At 41.8% G+C, this 19,518-nt stretch overlaps 1 protein-coding gene and 1 pseudogene across 1 annotated transcript in view; both read left to right on the top strand.

Annotated features, from left to right (window-relative positions):
- The window catches only part of Itga9 (integrin subunit alpha 9), a 322,636-nt gene extending 310,342 nt beyond the window's left edge, over positions 1-12,294 (top strand). The window contains exon 28 of the mRNA XM_047531489.1: positions 7,536-12,294. Coding sequence (XP_047387445.1) covers positions 7,536-7,634 — 99 coding nt within the window. The 3' untranslated portion in view covers positions 7,635-12,294. The remainder of the gene's footprint in view (positions 1-7,535) is intronic.
- On the top strand, positions 11,475-18,289 carry LOC124968257 (CCR4-NOT transcription complex subunit 7-like; annotated as a pseudogene).
- The last annotated feature ends 1,229 nt before the right edge of the window (positions 18,290-19,518 follow it).

Below are 19,518 nucleotides of genomic sequence, written 5' to 3'. Positions count from 1 at the left end.
AGCACCCCCAGAATCCCATCAGGCCACATCTCCTAGGTCCCCTGCCTCATATAGCAGCCACCCATGGAGCTTTTCAGGGAAAATCTGCTGTTTCCCCAGAAGTTTTCTGGAAGGCTTTTTTTTTTTATTTAAAAAAAATGTTTTTGGTTGTAGGTGGACATAATACCTTTAAATTTTATATATAGGGTGCTGAGGATCGAACCCAGGGTCTCACACATGCTAGGCAAGCACTCTACCACTGGGCCACAACCCCAGCCCCTGGTAAGACTTTCAATACAAGGTTATATCAGAAGATTGTATAAGTCTGTCAGGACATTTCAGGAAGCTGCATTTCAGGAAGGCCCCCATTAGGATCAGCGCAGGCACAAAACCAGAAAGCACACTGCTCCTTGGGCCTCCAGCCGAGCAAAGCTTGGCTGAAGTCTCCTCTTCTAGGATTTCTGTTTCTTCTGCTACAAACAGAATAGTTATAAACAGAGCTTCTTGCCACTCAAGCAGCAGAACAAGCCCCAGAAGGTTCCAGAAAAAGTTCAGGAAAACATTGGCTCCATCGGATGGGAGGCGAGTATGGACTGCTGTGGGTACAACTTAACCTCATCATTAATCGTTTCCGGGCAGCCTTGGTGTGGGCTCAGTTGGCAGCGAGAGCAGATTTGCCTGGCACTTCTCAAGTTTTTCTCCCAAATACCCATGAATACTAACTGAAGCCGGCATGTGTGCAGAGGGAGGGAAATGCACTTCGTGTCTTGATGTAACATACTTGTTAAGTATGCTTTCTGCTTTATAATATACACATACTTTAACATGAAAGATGATAATTTATAAACGAATACTTAAAATTGGCTATGAACAGATCTTTATAAAGTGTTCTCACCAAACATACAAAAAATGGTTATGATGTGAGGTGACAGGTATATTAATTATCTTGATTGAAGTAATTATTTCATAATGTATGCATGTAGCAAAATATCACATTTTACACTTTAAATATTGTCAGTCATGCCTCAATAAAGCAGATGGATGATTTTTAGAAAGAAAACACAGCCGGGCACCGTGGCTCACACCTGTAATCCCCGCAGTTGGGGAGGCTGAGGCAGGAGGATTGGGAGTTCAAAACCAGCCTCAGCAAAAGTGAGGCACTAAGCAACTCAGTGAGATCCTGTCTCTAAATAAAATACAAAATAGGTCTGGGGAGCTGGGAAGGTAGCTCAGTGGTCAAGTGCCCCTGAGTTCAATCCCTGGTACTCCCCCCTCTGTATCCCCCCCCCCATAAAGGAAAACATATCATGTTCCTGATTCTCTACTTACTAGCAATAGTTCCCCGCCCCCCGCTGCTTATAGGGTCTAACTTCTGTGTCTTCTTTCAGTTTTCTGGCTCTCACAGCTTATCGGAGAATTCTCTTGATTATGATCCTTAGGAACTCTATAAGTCCCTAAGCCAGTTTGCAAATTTTTATGATGCGAAGATGCATAAAAGAAAGGAAGGAGGCAACATTTCTAGTCAGACATGCCTGACGGGTGAACTGATTTTCTCTCTCAAATGCTTAACTTTGGGGTGTATTGACCACTGGAATTGGTGGGAATGGCTGTACATACAGTAGCTATGAGACTCCACAGCAGATTGAAGGGTCTTATGGGCCTCCTCTAGCAGAGATTCAGAGTTATAATATAGAACAAGTGTCCCTTAGGTAGAAGTACTTATTAGATGGTTAAAGTCAGTCTTTTTTTTTTTTTTTTTTTTTTAAGTACTGGGAATTGAACCCAGGGGATTTTACCACTGAGCTCTATCCCCAATCCTTTTTATTTTGTATTTTGAGACAGGGTCTCTCTAAGTTGCTGAGGCTGACCTTGAACTTGTGATTTTTCTTATCAGCCTCCCTCCCAAGTCTCAGGGATTACAGGCATGTGCCACCACACCTGACCAGAGTCATTATCATTTATCTCAAGGGATGGCAAAAAACCTTGCTAAGTTGTTTTCCACTGCCCCATTCTTAATTGACATTTTGTTAGAAAATGTTAGCTAGGAAGATCTGTTCTTGATTTGTTGATTTGTGTTTATTGAGACCAGTTGAGCACAATATTACACCTACAGGGTACTTAGAGTTCTCCCTGGTTCTTGGAAATTACTCTAGGTGACTTGTTCTCATGGGTTGTTCATTCTGACTTTTTTTACAATAGGATTGATATTTTCCCCATTCCTGATGAAATTCTAGGTCACTATGTTATCTAAAAGTTCTGGACTTACACAATAAGCCTCACTCTGACACTTATATCTGATCAACAGCTTCAGCTCCTTCAAAACTTGTCTGCTTTCCTCATCAGTAAAGTTGAGATTAAAACACCATAATTCAAAAGCCTATAAAAGTCAATGACTATAACAGCATGTTTTGTGAATTCAAATGCCTCATAATTATTTTAAATATTATTAAACTATATTACTTATTTTTTTCCCAAAAACTGAGATTTCAATTTTCTAAAAATCTTTGAGAAAAATCCATACTGGTCAAGAATTCTGTACCTTGTCCAACCTTGGTATGAATCTAAAGTGTATAGTCATGTGGCCTACAGTCAGAAACTCTGAATTTTCTTTGAAGACCAGCAGAAAGAGTTGTCATCCTGTTTCAGGGCTGGAAGAGGTCCAAGAATGTCCTTGATCTTTGGGGCAGAAACAAAGACACTGGGACTTGGAGTCAGAAAATGACCTTCCTTATGGCGCAGGGGAGTTTAGTTGGAACTTGTATAATAATCGGGACTCTGAGCTCCTTTGCCACATCTCTGTCCTACATCTCTTCCGAGTAGGTCCTTACAGCACCAGGTAGGCCTGGGATGACCATTGTTTGGGGAACCAATGCTGTCTGTCAGTGGGCTTCATATCAAAGCCAGAACCAGTCTCTAAACCAAAGCATGAGAGTAACATGCTCCTGTCCTGAACTAGAAGTGGTTTTATCACGTGAGAAACAATATAGTTTGACAGACCATATGGCACTTTGGGGCCAACTAGTCAATAGCAACCTCTTCTTCAAGACCCTTTATTTCCATCTGTCAGAAAAATCAGGACATCTACTGATTTTGTCAGAATAAGACTCTCTGCTGCCATCTGTTGGGAAATAGTTATAACAAATGTATACCTCCCTGATGCGCCTGGCACCCCACCCTGCCTACACAGTGCTCAGACTATATTGCTGAATTGAGCACCTACTCATGAGAGTGCATCCTGTTTTGAGAAACGATCTTCGGGCTCCAGAGAAGACTGTTGTACATCAGTGGCAGCAACAACCTTCCATCCAAGAGGTTACATGCAGGTTGTGTTGGGAACAGGATTCTTGACACCCTTCAGTGCTCGAGTGGGGTATGGAGCTTGCAAGGATGTTTCTGGTGTGTGTTGTTGTTGTTTTTAATTGGTGCATAAAATACATAAAAGTGAAATTTATACTATGAGGTCTTCATACACATGACATAGTTTGGTTAATTTCATTCCAGTGTTCCTTCTCTTTCCCGTCTACTCCATTGGCCTTCTGTTTTCATAAGATGAGATCCCTCTCTTTTTTGTTAATTCCTTATGTCTTTCTAGCTTCTGCATAGGAGAGAAAAAATTCAACCCTTATAGTGTTCTGCATCTGGCTTATTTCACTTAGCGTGATATTCTCCAATTCCATTCATTTACTAGCAAATGACTTAATTTCATTCTTCTTTATGATTGAGTAAAATTCCATTGTGTATATGCCACATTTCCTTTATCCATCTGTCTGTTGACAGGCACCTAGGCTGTTTCCATAACTTGGCTATCATGACTTGCACTGAAGTGACTGTATCCCCATAGTATGCTATTTTAGTTCTTTTGGATATACACCAAGGAGTGGGATAGCTGGGTCATATAGTGGTTCCATTCCCAGTCTTTTGATGAGTCTCCAAACTGTTTTTCCAGAGTGGTTGTACTAATTTGCAGTCCCACCAACAGTGTCTGAGTGTACGTTTTCCCCCACATCCTCATACAAGGCGATTTCTGAGAGCAACTCAGTAGGCGCTGCCAACTGGGATGTTCAGGCCTAATGCCAACACCACTCTCCTACTAAAAGAAGAGAGCTTGCTTCTGGATGCTTGGGAGAGATAACAGAGCCTCCACTGTGTTGGAAACAAGGATGGCGTCCATGAAAACATGAGCGCAAGCCTAGCACGCATGAGGCCGTGGTCCAATCCCCAGCACTGAGCAAAAACAAAAAAAGAAAAAGAAGGAGAAAGGAAGGAAAGAAAAGCATGAGCACGGGAGAGCCACATGTGAGCACCAGTTAGACTAGTTAAGTGCTCTACATCCTCATTTGGTGGTTTACACACACTATAGCAGATCCTTACACTAGCGTGGCTAGAAGTGAGTCAACTTTTTCCTCCCTAGAGATTCTGGTTCTGCAGGACAAGGCGCATTGATGCCCTTTACATCTAGAATCCTCCAATTCATTCACCAAGTCAACCAACAAATAACCGAGTTCCATACCAGCTAACTTAGGCTGCACAGCCAGCCACCCTAAAGTCCAGTGGCCTGAAAGTAGCAGCCATCTCAGTAGCTGGCAACCTGGGTGGCTCTTCCGTCTCTGCTGGACTCTCACGTGCACTTGCAGGCAGTTAGACTGACTGGTCTGGGAGGGCCTCCACTGGGGTGTCTCATCGTTCAATAGGCTGGACCCCTCTGTTTGCATGGAGGCAGGGAAAGATTCTGAGAAAGTAACTGGCAGTGTGCAAGGCCCCTTGGTGCTTCAGATACAGTGTCACCTCCCTCGCACCCAACTGTCGAAGCAAGCCTTGGCAAAGAGTCAAGGCTGGTCCCGAGTCCAGAGCCCCATGAAATAGCTGCAGACATTTGGTTAAGGGCAGGGACACTGGGGCATGAAGGATTGTGCTCATTTTTACGACTTAGCACTGGTACCAAGGACAGCATGATGCTAAGACCTGGGATAAAAGGTACAAGTCCTGCCCTCAAGGAGTCCTAAGACAAATCAGAAGCTTACATGGGAGCAACCTGTGGCCATTTGACTTGATTCACGCTGCAGTCGGGATATGTTATTTCTCTGCAATTAAAACTGAGTCAGCTGGGATTATTGAGACTCTACTCTATCAGCAGTCAGAGGTATGAACTGAAGACTCTCATTTCTGTGTTACATCCACCTCCAGTTTTGTAAGTGTATTCTTCTCAACAAAGGAGACTTCTAGCCACCCACATCTTCATCTCTAAAGAATAGTTCAAGCAGTAGCTTCTCAGGGAGACTTTTCATCTTCCCACTGAGTCTTGCTCTGCTTTTCTGGTTCCTCACCCAGTAACTTTTTCTAATTATCCAGAATATTCAGGTCAAGTCCCCTTTCCTCATCCCCTGTAGAAGGAAGAAGGTGGTTGAGATTTAAAGAGAGAAAAGTGCATGAGTGGGGATGTCAGAAGGTTGGGTTCTGATGAACGTGCTTTTTTGCTGGGAAGAAACCTCTAGGGCTGGAGACACCGGGAATTCAGTGTCTCTTTACAGAAGTGGTCTCATGATTGAAGCTCAAGACATAGGACTCTGGCCAGGTGTTTTAAGGAAGGTTCTGACCCCTCCACCCTCCAGTCATTCAAACTATGCTTCCTTGGCAACTCCACTTGAAGCAAATGCTCAGGGTTCCTTTGGCAATGTGGGAAATAATCTGGCAGCTCTCTTGACAGTTCTCATGTTCACATTGGCCAGTGACCCCCTCTTCTGGACAACAGGGAGATGGTGCTGCCTAGCAATTCCTGTTCTCCACCTGCTTCCTCTACTTTGGGGGAACTTGGAATCTCTCCCTCTTATGTAGGCTACCAGCATGATACCATCTACCATAAGGCCCTCACTAGAGACTAAACCAGTGGTTCGGCCCTCTTTGGGACTTTCAGCCTCCCAAACTGTTAGCTAAAGAAACCTCTTTTCTTTATCCAGTTTCCAGGCTCAGGTATTTCATTATAGCATGGAAAAATGAACTAATACAGTGACTATGGATGCTTCCTTGAATGCATGACTTGTAGGGAAGAAGCTAGAGGACACATACACAACGAAGACACTAAGTGTGCCTGTGAGAACTGGGTTTGCTGCACGATTTGTTTAGGGCAGGCTTTTTGTTTACACTCACTGTTGGCAGCAAACTGCAGAGATGGTTCGTCTCAAGGGTTTTCAAATATGACAGTGGGAATTACAAGCTAATGATCTTATGGTGCCAAAACCTGTGGTGTAGCAGGCCTGCCAGAAGCAGGTCAAGTGTGTGCCACTGTTTGAATTCCCCTATTCAAGGGAACTGAAACAAGGACTTGAATGCAACTCATTTATTTGGGAGGTGAGCTCCAAAACACTTGAGGGAAAGAGAAGTGAGACAGGGACAGGAAGGAAGCAGTACAGGTGTAGTATGGAGCTGGTCACTACCGTGGGCAAGCCCCACTGGGAAAATGTGTAATACATGCCTATGAGGGTTCTCCCAGCCCAGGAGAGAGGGAGCCCCGGGATATTTGTGCACCCACTACAGTGAGTCGTGGATAAGGGCAGACACAGGAGGGATGTCTGACCTCAGGAACAGAGGCCTCTAATGCTGGTTAGCAAAGGACAAGAGATGCCAGGTCTCTCCAGGCATGGGAGAAAAGGTGAGCTCTGGTCTACAGAAAGTTGCTTAATGCTTGGCAGTAGTTCCTATGATGTTTGCATGAGAAAAACTGGAAACTTGTCTTAGCCTATGTGAAATGTCATAAGACCAAATTCAAGGGCTGGGGAATATGTATAGCTCAGTTGATAGAGTGCTTGTCTCAGAAGCACAAGGCCCTGTGTTCAATCCCCAGCACCACAAAGAAAAAACAAATCAACATCAGAAGAGGAGGCAGTTTTTTTTTTTTTTTTTACAACTAAGCTGCCACTAGAATCAGCTCTGGAGTCTACGCTGATGACTTTGCTGCAAAGACCTCACAAGTTCCACAGGCATGAGAGAAAGATCTAGATGATAGCAAGGTAGAATGCAGACCTGTAGATACTTTAAAAAGCCTACCACATCAGAGCATTATTTGTCAAATTGTTCCACACATGACTAATACCTCTCAGGATATTAATAAGTTTATCAAAAATTGAATAAGCTGGGAAAATGTTAGACCCCTGGGTTTGTTTCCCACCAGAGTTATCAGATGCTTTGCTCTTCTACTGTAGATTACAAATCTCTAGAAGAAAGAATGCAGTATTTCCCAAATTTTTCTTACTCCCAAACATCTGTGAATAACTCTCAGTAACTAGGGCTCCACAGCACCCAGTTTGAGAAACAGTATACCAGAAGCATATTTCAAAGAACATACAACTTGCCACAAGATAGCCTGCAGAATGTCCATGCATTTTGAAAGTGGCTCCACATAATGCTTCTCTTGCCAGTGTGTTTTCTCATCTGAGATGTTCCAGAGCCTTCCCCGACCTATGAGGGTCAGTCACGCCTACTCATAGGCCAGGATGCCTTGGAATCAAAATAGCCAATCCTCCATCATTACTAATCCGGCTCTTCCTCTTTCTGCCTTTCAGATGGGCTTCTTCCGCAGGAAGTACAAAGAAATTATTGAAGCTGAGAAGAACCGGAAAGAGAACGAAGACAGTTGGGACTGGGTCCAGAAAAACCAGTGACCTGCCACACCAGTCACATGACCCAATCACTGGCCTGTCGTCCTTGATCTTTGTATCTTCCATATTTGGAAGAAAAAAAAATCTTCTCCAGATTTTTCGGAGGCCCCACTGATGCTGTTCTCTTCCTCATTGTGTCAAACCCAGGTGCCAGGCCCAGGCAGCCACTTCAGCCAGGTCACATGACCGGAGCCACCACCACTTCCTTCTGAAGACGAACTCTGAACTTTGGAAACGAGCTACAGAGCCGAGCAATATTTATGGATGCAACATGCGTGGTCAACCCTCAGGGGAAAACTGTTACCTAAAAGTATTTTTATAAATATAAGCCTTTTATACTGATTATGTCTTTATATTTGTATCAATGTTTTATTATTTCTATTAAATAGTTATATAATTCACTCAAGCACTGATATCTGGCCTGAAATCTTGGAAGTACATGTATACAAAATCTAAAGGACAAAAATCTTATTGTACTTTGGAACTTGCTGTTAAAAAAAAAAAAAACAAAACTTGCAGATAAAATAAGCTGAAGAAACCTCATGAAACAAATCCACTGAGCAAACAGTGCCACACAGAAACTGTGAATGTGGCAAGACCCCCAAGACACTTCTCATCTTTATTGCCTGGAGTCAAGTTTTGGAGTCATGTGCTAAAGAACTATAAGTGCTTTTTCATCTGTACCTTTCGATAGAAGATCCTCGACAGGAATTTGGATGGAAAACCTGGTTCCTAGCAGCAAGTCTGTTCTGTGTCACCTCTATGCCGCAGACATCTCCCCTTCCTTCTGCTTGAATTGACAGATGAAAGCTTGGAGCGATGCCATTTGGTCATCTGGTAAACCTCAAGGTGGCATATCCTGGACGCCATGCATCAGCATTCGCACACCACCAGGACTCAATCAGTGCCCCCCCACACAAAGACCTGATTCTGAAAGCTATAAGGCATTGCCTTCCATGGTCCATGGTCCCTTTAGTTCAGAGGTCTCCATTTCCTGGCACTCTTGCAGTGCCAACTCATGCTAATTGTAGATTCCTTCTTAGAGATGACATTCAACTGTCCTTTAATATTGCTATGATTATTTCAAGCGTTTTAGGTGGAATTTCCAAGAAGCAGATGCTGAAACAGGATTCATTTGCAAGTAACTTATTAAGGAAGTGTTAAAGGGGCAGGGGGGTGGATACCAGTGAGGGAGGAGGGGAAGTAAGACCAGGCAGGGAGGAAGCCAGGCAAAGGGGCCATTTCAGGGCAAGTTATGCCTCAGAGTTGTCCCAGCTGGAGACAAGCCAGTGGACCTTTGGTATTTCCATAGCCCAGGGACTGGGGATAGATAGCTCTCTCCTCCATAGGGGAGCTGCAGGTGCAGCCTCAACCTAGAAAGACAGACGTGGTGCAAAATAAATGATGCAGAGATCTGAGCAGAGTACTGATGTGCCCCTGGTCTCCCACCTGAGTGAATGCTGAGTTATGGCCATCAGAATGCAAGCTATTTTGACAGTATTTGGTGTCATGCTGCCCAGTTCTAAGTGCAGTGTGATTCTCTAAAAGGGCACTGACAGGCTGGATGGAGTGTGCTCAGCATTGCACCTGGCCCCTGGTGGACACTCAGTAGCCATGAGCAGCTATGGCTGCTGTCCCCATTGCTGGATAACCATCTAACAAGACAGAAACTGGGGCTAAGCAGAGGGTCTGAGAATGGGTCTCAATGACTTATTAGAGCCTGCTAAAGCCCCAGCTACATACAGATGGTGTCGTCTGGACATGAAATTATATACAAGATCAAGAATCTTTCTTTTAGGACCTTGTTTACTGGACACTAGTATGCTAGGTGTCTCTGAATACTGTTGAAAAGACAACTTCAGGGGACACAGGTTTTCTGTACACATTTCTATACACTTTCTTGGCTAGTACTTGCAAATATATCTGAAATTTTGGTCAAATCATGAGCGTCCTAGGCAGGTACAACCCTGGTGTGGAGTGTGTGTCTTTTGGTTTCTTGTTATTTTGCAGTGACTGTGGTACAGGAAGATAATGTCATGCTTCCCTTCCTGGTGAACATGAGAATGGACAGCAAAAGCCATGAGCTAAGCTGAACCTAGAAGTCAGGGATATTTCTTCTAACTGTGGGGCGGAGGTATAGGGTCAGGGCAGGATCAGGCAAAGAAGCTAGTTCTCACACAGTTTGTGAATTTTATCAAAAGCAATATGAAGGGCTTGGGTTGCAGCTCAGTGGTAGAGTGCTTGCCTAGCATGTGTGAGGCACTGGGTTTGATTCTCAGCAACATGTATAAATAAGTAGAAGTTCATCAACAACTAAAAAAATGTATTTAAAAGGAAGTGTTGGAGTAGGTTTTGCTTGCTCCTTCAGTGGCCACATATGGGGGTCCTGCTGTGTGTTGGGCACTGTGATAGGTGCCAGAGGGTTCCCAGAGAACACCTCAGGTATGTTGGGCCTCAGCATGGCAAGCCCTCCTGCCATGGACGCAGAGTGTGGACTCAGTTATGAGACTCCATTTGCAAATTTCCTTTGGTGGACTCTCATTGATTTTGTCATGCTTTCCTTTGGCAAATCATTTAGGATTCTTAGGTGGTAAACCCAGGACAACTCCATCAGCAGCTTTGGCCAAACTCATTTATCATCACTAACCTGCTTCCTGCAAAGGGTTCAGACACATCAGTCACAGTGTAGAAAGGTGACTCGCAAAGCCCTCAGTCCTGCCAGCTAGAAGGCAAATTCCGGTTTGGGGAAGGGTGGGCCGTCCTGGAGCTGAGATCCAGGCTTGGTTCTGAATAGTAGACCTTCTGGACAGCCATCCAGCCTGTCAGTGTTAGTGACTCTGGAGGTCACTAAGACTCCATAAGGCAGTTTGTAAGAGAACTATACTTGATACTACCAGGAACAAATACCTGAAGCCAACACCCAAGGACCCATCTGGGAAAAGATGGTGCCTCTTGTCAGATCCTGCTGAGTGGCAGGTGGGGCTACAGGGACTGAGAGGTAGTCCTTTAGCACAGTGATGGAGAAAGAAGTCAGACATGTTGGAGTGCTCTGGGCAGTTCACCAGCTCCAGTCCAGCCCAAAGCTCTCCTTAGTCTTGGGGTTAGGGGGAGGCAGGCAGGACTGGCTAGTGTGTCAGTGTTACCTCTCCAAGGATTCTCTCAAAATCCCATCGTGTATCCCATTCCACCCTTCTTGCGCTACGATGAGTTCATTGTGGAATCCACACATATCCTCTTGGGTACCATTATTCCAGTCTGCTTCACCTTTTAGTTGTGTGTTCATTATGGTTTTAATCATCTATTGAAGGACTGACATGCTTTTTAAATATGGAAAAGAACCTTTGTAGATATTGAGCAAAATAATGCCCCTTTTCCAAAAATGATTCCCTTATGTTCAATTTATTTATTACTCAAAGTGAGCCCTGGACTGTCATCAAGAAGAAGCCATGAAGTTCAGATGCAAGGGATGCTTGTAGGAGGGAGCCATGTCCACTGGCTTTGTGGTGATGGACAGGCACATCCAGAATCACTGCCACTGAGGTGTCCTTGGGCAGCGAGCACCTCAGGAAACCTCTCTCAGCACTGCCAGTGTTCAGAGGTTCAGCAAACTTTTAGAAAGTTCTCTTCCATCAAATCATGTGTAACCTGCAGTTCTAGATGCAAAAGTAAGGAGGTTGACAAGAAACAGAAACACCTTTTAGTTGAGTGTTCACAACTAAACACCTGGGGCCTGTCTTCCATGCACAATCATGGTAGATTTCCCATGACCCAGGTGCCCGTTGAACCCCAGCATGGTGGGTTTTTAAAGGTTATTCATGACTTTTATTTTTTGGGTAAGGCATTATGGCCAGGTAATGCAGTTATGCCTGACTACCTGTGAAATGTACACCTGGTGAACCAGGCCCAATTCCCTGGTTCCAGTTTCCCAGAGTTTATAGGTGCTACAAAGAATTCTTATTGGGCGAATGGGCTAAGGATGTAACTTAGTGGCAAGGCACTTGTCTAACATGCGCGAGGCCCTAGATTCAATCCCCAGCATAACAAAAAAATTTTTTTTGTTTCTTTGCCCATTTGGGAGAAACGGTGCCTTTAGCAGACAGAAGGCAGAAGTGAGCATTATTTCAGAAGTACTCCATGTGTGCAGTTTTAGCTGATGTTTCAGTTGGTCTTGTTTTGATCTATAGGGTAGTAATATATACAGTCAAGAATATTTAAAAGAAAGAATGGCTAAAGGGAGGAGACAAAGCCAATAGGGCCACACTGAACCTCCTAGAATGTCTTCTGACTTTTCAGCACATGGGAGGATAAGGAACAAATTTCCCAACATGGTGCAATGCCTTATAGCACAGTGATCTAGATTTCAGACTTTGTTAAGGTGTTTTGCTTTTAATTCTAATGTGCACGGTGTGACTGGCAGCGTAAGTTTAAAAGCTTTAAGAGTGGTTAATTGCATGGCAGGCACTCACGCGCTCTCCACTTACAGAACTTTCTTGAGGCATCCATGTACATTTCCGCTGAGGAATCTTGGTGGGATGGGTGTTCCTCTGTATGATGTCTCATTTATTAAAGTCTATGCAGTCACTTCTAATTCACTTGCACTGTTTGGGAAATGTCAGGTTTACAAAAATACATGTTTGGAATAAACAAAAATGACTGCAAATGATTCAGGAGTTCAGTCTGTAATTTCTCTGCTAAGAAGAACTTTCTCGGGTATAATCAAACCTGAACATTAAAGAGCACATCAGTGTCCATCTAATTCCACATGAGCAGTTCTTTTGATGTGGCTGAACTGTTCCCAGTCCTTGACCTCCTGGGGCTACACCTCAGATCTCAATCTGGAGATAAATGTGCCCAAATTAAACAGGCAGCCATCCTCGTTGTTCATAGACTTCTCTCGTGTATGACCCCCAGTCCTAAGCAATTCTCCAGGAGCTCTTTGATAGTAATATTTCACATTTACAGCTATTGTATTTTCTTAGATTTTTTTTTTAATCTCCACCTGCCTAGTTATATCCTTGTTCTTAACTCAGATGTTGTTCATTCATATGTTTTTCTTTTTTCCCTAGATACAACCAACAAAGATCCACCTATCACACTGGTCTTTTTCAAGAATAGACTTTTGTCTGTACCAATCAAGTCTGTTGATTTTTGCCTTCTATTTCATCACTTAATGACTTTTGCATAGATTAAAATCTCTTTTACTGCCTTTATTGTTAAAATTCACACATACACCACAAAGAGGTACGAAAAGTTTAATCATGTTTGTCTTTAGGTAGATGGGATTGTCAGTCTTTGCTTTATTGTTTGTTTTTACTTAACTGAGTTTTAGTTTTCTACGGTAAGCATTTTTTTCCTTCTGTAACAGGGAAACATGCAAATTTTTTTTAAATAAAATGACATCCAGGAGGACATGTGAGAAGCCATGGTGTGTGGGCTTCCCTTTCCCAGTTGCTGGGTGAGCGGGGTCTATGGAGCACCTACTACCAACGATACCTCCCCTGCTACCCCACCAGGTGCTGCCTCTTTGGTGAGGAGGAGGCAACTCCTCCAGGAGTTGAAGCTCAGAGACACAGGTACACAAAGAACAAAGTATTTTATCAAACAAATCTGCAATCAAATATAACATTTTGTGGCTTGCATCTAGACTCCTGGTGCCCTCAGTATATCTGCAGCAACTGTAGATCATAGCCAAGGAATCTGTGAAGTGTGGGCTTGTAACCTAGATGAAGAAATGAAGAAAATTTGTCAAGTTACCCAAAACTATGATTATGTTGCTATGGACACCGAGTTTCCAGGTGTGGTTGCAAGGCCCATTGGAGAATTCAGGAGTAACGCTATCAGTACCAACTATTGCAATGTAATGTAGACTTGTTAAGGATAATTAATGATATTTCAGCTATGATATATATGAACGAACAAGGAGAAGACCCTCCAGGAACTTCAACCTGGCAGTTTAATTTTAAATTTAATTTGATGGAGGCTGTATATGCCCTGAACTCTAACGGCATCTGGTATCCAGTTTAAGTAACATGAGGAGGAAGGAATTGAGACCCAGTACTTTGCAGAACTCGTTATGATTTCAGGATTGGTCCTCTGTGAGGGGGTCCAGTGGTTATCATTTCACAAGTTATGACTTGGGCTATTTATTTATTTATTCATTTTTTGTGGGGGGAGTTATTTTAATTTTTTATTATTTTTTTATTTTTACAGACTGCATTTTGATTCATTGTACACAAATGGGGTACATCATTTCATTTCTGTGGTTGTGCACGATGTAGCTTCATACCATTCGTGTAATCATACATGTCCATAGGGTAATGATGTCTGTCTCATTCTCTTTCCTTCCCCCACCCACCCCATTTTCCTCTACACCATCCAAAGTTCCTTTATTCTTCCCCTGCCACCCCCACTCATTATATATCATCACCCACTTATCAGAGAAAACATTTGGCCTTTGGTTTTATGGGCTTGGCCTATTTCACTTAGTATGATATTTTCCAACTTCATTCATTTACCAGCAAAGGCCATAATTTTATTCTTCTTTATGGCTGAGTAATATTCCATTGTGTATATATACCACAGTTTCCTTATCCATTCATCAATTGAAGGGGCATCTCAGTTGGTCCCACAATCTAACTATTGTGAATTGAGCTCCTATGACATTGACGTGGCTGCATCACTGTAGTATGTTGATTTTAAATCCTGTGGGTATAAACTGAGGAGTGGGCTAGCTGGGTCAAATGGTGGGTCCTTTCCAAGTTTTCTGAGGAATCTCCACACTGCTTTACAGAGTGGCTGCACCAATTTGTAACTCCATCAGCAATGTATGAGTGGCCTTTTTCCCCACACCCACACCAATACTTATTATTGCTTGCGTTCTTGATAACAGCCATTCTAATTGGAATTAGATGAAATCTTAGGGTGGTTTTAATTTGTATTTCTCTACTTAATAGAGATGATGAGCACTTTTTCATATATTTGTTGATCACCTGTTTATCTTCTTCTGTGAAGTGTCTGCCCAGCTCCTTAGCCCATTCATTGATTGGGTTCTTTGTATTTTTGGTTTAAAGTTTTCTAAGTTCTTTGTAAACTTTGGAGATGAGTGCTCTGTCTGAAGTGTGTGTGGAAAAGATTTTCTCCTATTCTACAGGTTCTCTTTTCACATTATTTATTGTTTCCTTTGCTGAGAAAAAACTTTTTAGTTTGACTCCATCCCATTCATTGATTCTTGCTTTTATTTCTTATGCTATGGGGATCTTGTTAAGGAAGTCTGGTCCTAAGCCAACATGATGGAGGTTCAGGCCTACTTTTTCTTCTATTTGGTGAAGGGTCTCAGGTCTAATTCCTAGATTCTTGATCCATTTTGAGTTGAGCTTTGTACAGGGTGAGAGAGAGGGATTTAATCTCATTTTACTGCATATGGATTTCCAGTTTTGCCAACACCATTTGTTGAAGAGGCTATCTTTTCTCCATTGTATGTTTTTGGCACCTTTGTCTAGTATGAGAAAACTGTACTTATGTGAGTATGTCTCCGTGTCTTCTATCCTGTACCATTGATCTACCTGTCTATTTTGGTGCCAATACCATGTCATTTTTGTTACTATTGCTCTATAGAAGAGTTTCAGGTCTGGTATAGTGATACCTCCTGTATCACTCTTCCTGCCCAGGATTGCTTTGGCTATTCTGGGTCTTTTGTTCTTCCAGATGAATTTCATGATTACGTTCTCTATTTCTATGAGAAATATCATTGGGATTTTAGTTAGAATTGCATGAAATATGTATAGCGCCTTGGGAAGTATGGCCATTTTGATAATATTAATTCTGCCTATCCAAGAACACAGGAGATCTTTCCATCTTCTTCAATTTCTTTCCTTAATATTCTGTAGTTTTCATTGTAGAGATCTTTCACCTCTTTGGGTAAATTAATTCCCAAGTATTTTTTTTTTTTTTGGAGGCTCTTGTGAACGGAGTTGTTTTCCTCATTTCCCTTTCAGATGTTTCATCACTTATGAATAGAAATGCATTAGATTTATGTGTATTGATTTTATATTCTATTTTGCTGAATTCATTTATTAGGTCTAGAAGTTTTCTGGTGGAGTTTTTTGGCTCCTCTAAATATAGAATCATGTCATCAGCAAATAGTGACAACTTGAGTTCTTCTTTTCCTATTCATATCCCTTTAATTTCCTTGGTCTGTCTAATTGCTCTGGCTTGTATTTCAAGGATGATGTTGAATAGAAGTGGTGAAAGAGGGCATACCTGTCTTGTTCCCATTTTTAAAGGGAATGCTTTCAGTTTTTCTCCATTAAGAATAATGTTAGCCATGGGCTTAGCATAAATAGCCTTTTCAATGTTGAGGTATGTTCCTACTCTTCCTATTTTTTCTAGTGTTTTGAGCATGAAGGGGTGTTGTATTTTGTCAAACACTTTCTCTGCATCTATTGAAATAATCATATGATTCTTAACCAAGTCTATTGATGTGATGAATTACATTTATTGATTTCCGGATGTTGAACCAACTTGCATCCCCTAGATGAACCCCACTTGATCGTGTTGCACTATCTTCTTAAAATATGTTTTTATGTGATTTGCCAAGATTTTGTTAAGGATTTTTGTGTCTATATTCATTAGAGATATTGGTTTAAATTTTTCTTTTCTTGATGTGGCTTTGTCTTGTTTTGGTATCAGAGTGATACTAGCGTCATAGAATGAGTTTGGAAGGGTTCCCTCCTTTTCTATTTCATGGAATACTTTGAGGAGTATTGGAATGAGTTCTTCTTTGAAGGTCTTGTAGAACTCAGCTGAGAATCTGTCTGGTCCTGGGATTTTCTTTGTTGGTAGGATTTTGATAGCTTCTTCTATTTCATTGCTTGAAATTGATCTGTTTAAATTGTGTATGTTCTCCTGGTTCCGTTTGGGAGGATCATATGTCTCTAGAAATTGGTCCATGTCTTCAAGATTTTCTATTTTGTTGGAACATAGATTTTCAAAGTAGCTTCTCATTATGTTATGTATTTCAGTGGTATCTGTAATGATATTTTCTTTTTCATCACAAATTTTAGTAATTTGAGTTTTCTCTCTCCTTCTTTTTATTAGTGTAGCTAAGGGTTTATCTATTTTGTTTACTTTTTCAAAGAACCAACTATTTGTTTTGTCAATTTTTTGAATTGATTTTTTTCAATTTCATTGATTTCAGCTCTGATTTTAATTATTTCCTGTCTTCTACTACTTCTGGTGTTGTTCTGTTCTTCTTTTTCTAGGGCTTTGAGATGTAATGTTAGGTCACTTAGTTGTTGACTTTTTATTCTTTTCTTGAATGTGCTCCATGCAATGAATTTTCCTCTTAGTACTGCTTTCATAATGTCCCAGAGATTTTGATATGTTATATCATCATTCTCATTTACCTCTGAGAATATTTTTATCTCCTCTCTGATGTTTTCTATTATCCATGCTTCATTCAATAGCCTATTATTTAGTCTCCAGGAGTTGGAGTAGTTTCTGGGGTTTTTTTGGTCATTGATTTCTAATTTCATTCCATTATGATCTGATAGAACACAAGGTAGTATCTCTATTGTTTTGCATTTACTAAGGGCTGCTTTGTGGCATAACATATGGTCTATTTTAGAGAAGGTTCCATGTGCTGCTGAGAAGAAAGTGTATTCACTTGTTGATGGATGGAATCTTCTATATATGTTTGTTAAGTCTAAGTTATTGATTGTGTTATTGAGTTCTGCGGTTTCTTTGTTTAGTTTTGTTTGGAAGATCTATCTAGTGGTGACAGCAGTGTGTTAAAGTCACCCAGAATTATTGTGTTGTGGTCTATTTGATTCCTGGAATTGAGAAGGATTTGTTTGATGTACATGGATGCATCGTCGTTTGGGGCATAAATATTTACGATCGTTATGTCTTCCTGATTTCTGGTTCCCTTCAGCAGTATGAAATGTCCTTCTTTATCCCTTCTGACTAACTTTGGTGTGAAGTCCACTCTATCTGATATAAGGATGGAAACCCCCTCTTTTTTACTGAGTCCATGTGCGTGGTAAGTGTTTTCCCCTTCTTTCACCTTTAATGACTTGGGCTATTTAATAGAAATTCTGACCAATTTTAATTTGCCCAAAGAAGAACTTGACTTCTTTGAGGTTCTTTGTTTTTTCCATGTCACTTGTGATGTGAAATACCTCATGAAGAGCTGCAAAAATCTTTTAATTTTTTTTGGGGGGGTACCAGGGATTGAACCCAGGGGCAATTAACCACTGAGCCACTCCCCCAGCCCTTTTTATTTTGAGGCAGAGTTTTGCTGAGTTGCTTAGGGCTTCGATATGTTGTTGAGGCTGCCTTTGAACTTGCAATCCTCCTGCCTCAGCCTCCTGCACTGCTGGGATTATGGGTATGTGCCACTGCACCTGGCTTTCAAACATCTCAAAGGTAGATTACAGGAAGTGCTCAACAGTTAGAGCTGGATAGGACTGCAACATCAGGCAGGATCTGATTCATTGCTTACAGGAATGGCCTTTTTCAAAATGAGAGAAATGTTCTTTGAAAAGCATATTGATGATGCCAAATCTTGTGGTCATTTGTATGGCCTTGCTTCTGGTTCATCCTATGTGCAGAACGGCACAGGGAATGCATACGAAAAGGAAGCCAACAAGCAGTCATGACGTGGAATAGTCCTTTCATTTTTATATTATTTGATTGACACACTTGCTTGTGTTTAGGTTTTATCTCTGGTTGAATCCTCTGAACCATAGACAATAACTTTCCCTCTCTTTGTAGACTTTTTTTTTTTTTTTTTTTTTTTTGCCTTTGAGTACCAAGTATGACATTCCTCTCTCAGATCTTATTAAACAGAAGTATATTCAGGCTAAAAATAAAATAAAATAAAATTACATCCAGGAGGGCAGGGGATGTGGCTCAGTGGTAGAGAGCTTGTCTCATAGGCATGAGGCCCTGGGTTCAATTCACATCAGTGGAAAACAAAAGAAGAAAAGAAAATTATATCCAGGAGACTATGAATTGCTAAGCTAAAAGAGATCCTAAATTGCAGGTCTGGGAAGAAAAGAAACATCCTTTAGCAAAGAGCACAGTGATCCCAATGCTACAGGACAGTGACCCAGTGAATAGTTTCAGACATTTTAATTCTGGGTCCTTCCAGGCTTAATAAACCTGCCTCTCTCTCTAGTGCTAATTAAACATGCTCCTCTACATTGGCCCAGTTCATTTTTCCTAAGCCAAGAAAAGGCCCTGACAAACTCAAAGGATTCACAAGATACAAAATTAAGAGGAAGAGAAATCATGCACTCTGAGTCTGCTTCCTGTTGGTTCAGAACTTTACAGCCCACTGGGTTACTGCTCACCCTTAAAGTCCATCTGTTCATCAGGTAGCTGTGTTTGCTAATAGAATTCACACAACTGCTTCCTTAGAGCAGAGTCTACACTAGCAAACCACTTGGTGACCCTCCATCAGCAAGGCCACCTGTCCCTGAGATCACGTTGGGTCAGTCTGTGGACACATCCAACTAGAAAGTGCATAAAATGTGATATTGCCAGCTCTGCTCTGGAATCTGGGCCTCCTGCCAGCCTCTGCTTCACCTGAGTCTAGTCCAAATTATTTCATACTTTGCTTCTTCAGTAATTGAAAAAAATCCAGCATTAAAATAAATCTCAGTAGAGGTTTAACTACTGCCTCTGGAAGACACCAATCTGGTGAAGAAGTTAGAGGCATTTCACAAAGGAACTCTAGGAAACCTTTCTTCTAAGAAATGGCAGATGAGGGCTGGGGTTGTGGCTCAGTGGTAGAGTGCTTGCCCCCTGTGTGTGAGGCACTGGGTTCGATCATCAGCACCACGTATAAAGAAATGAATAAAACAAAGGTCTATCAACATCCAAA

The sequence above is a fragment of the Sciurus carolinensis genome, chromosome 17 (assembly GCF_902686445.1).
Source record: "Sciurus carolinensis chromosome 17, mSciCar1.2, whole genome shotgun sequence".
NCBI classification, from domain to species: domain Eukaryota; kingdom Metazoa; phylum Chordata; class Mammalia; order Rodentia; family Sciuridae; genus Sciurus; species Sciurus carolinensis.
The sequence above is the reverse complement of the archived record's forward strand: the minus strand, read 5'-3'. Positions and strand labels throughout refer to the sequence as shown.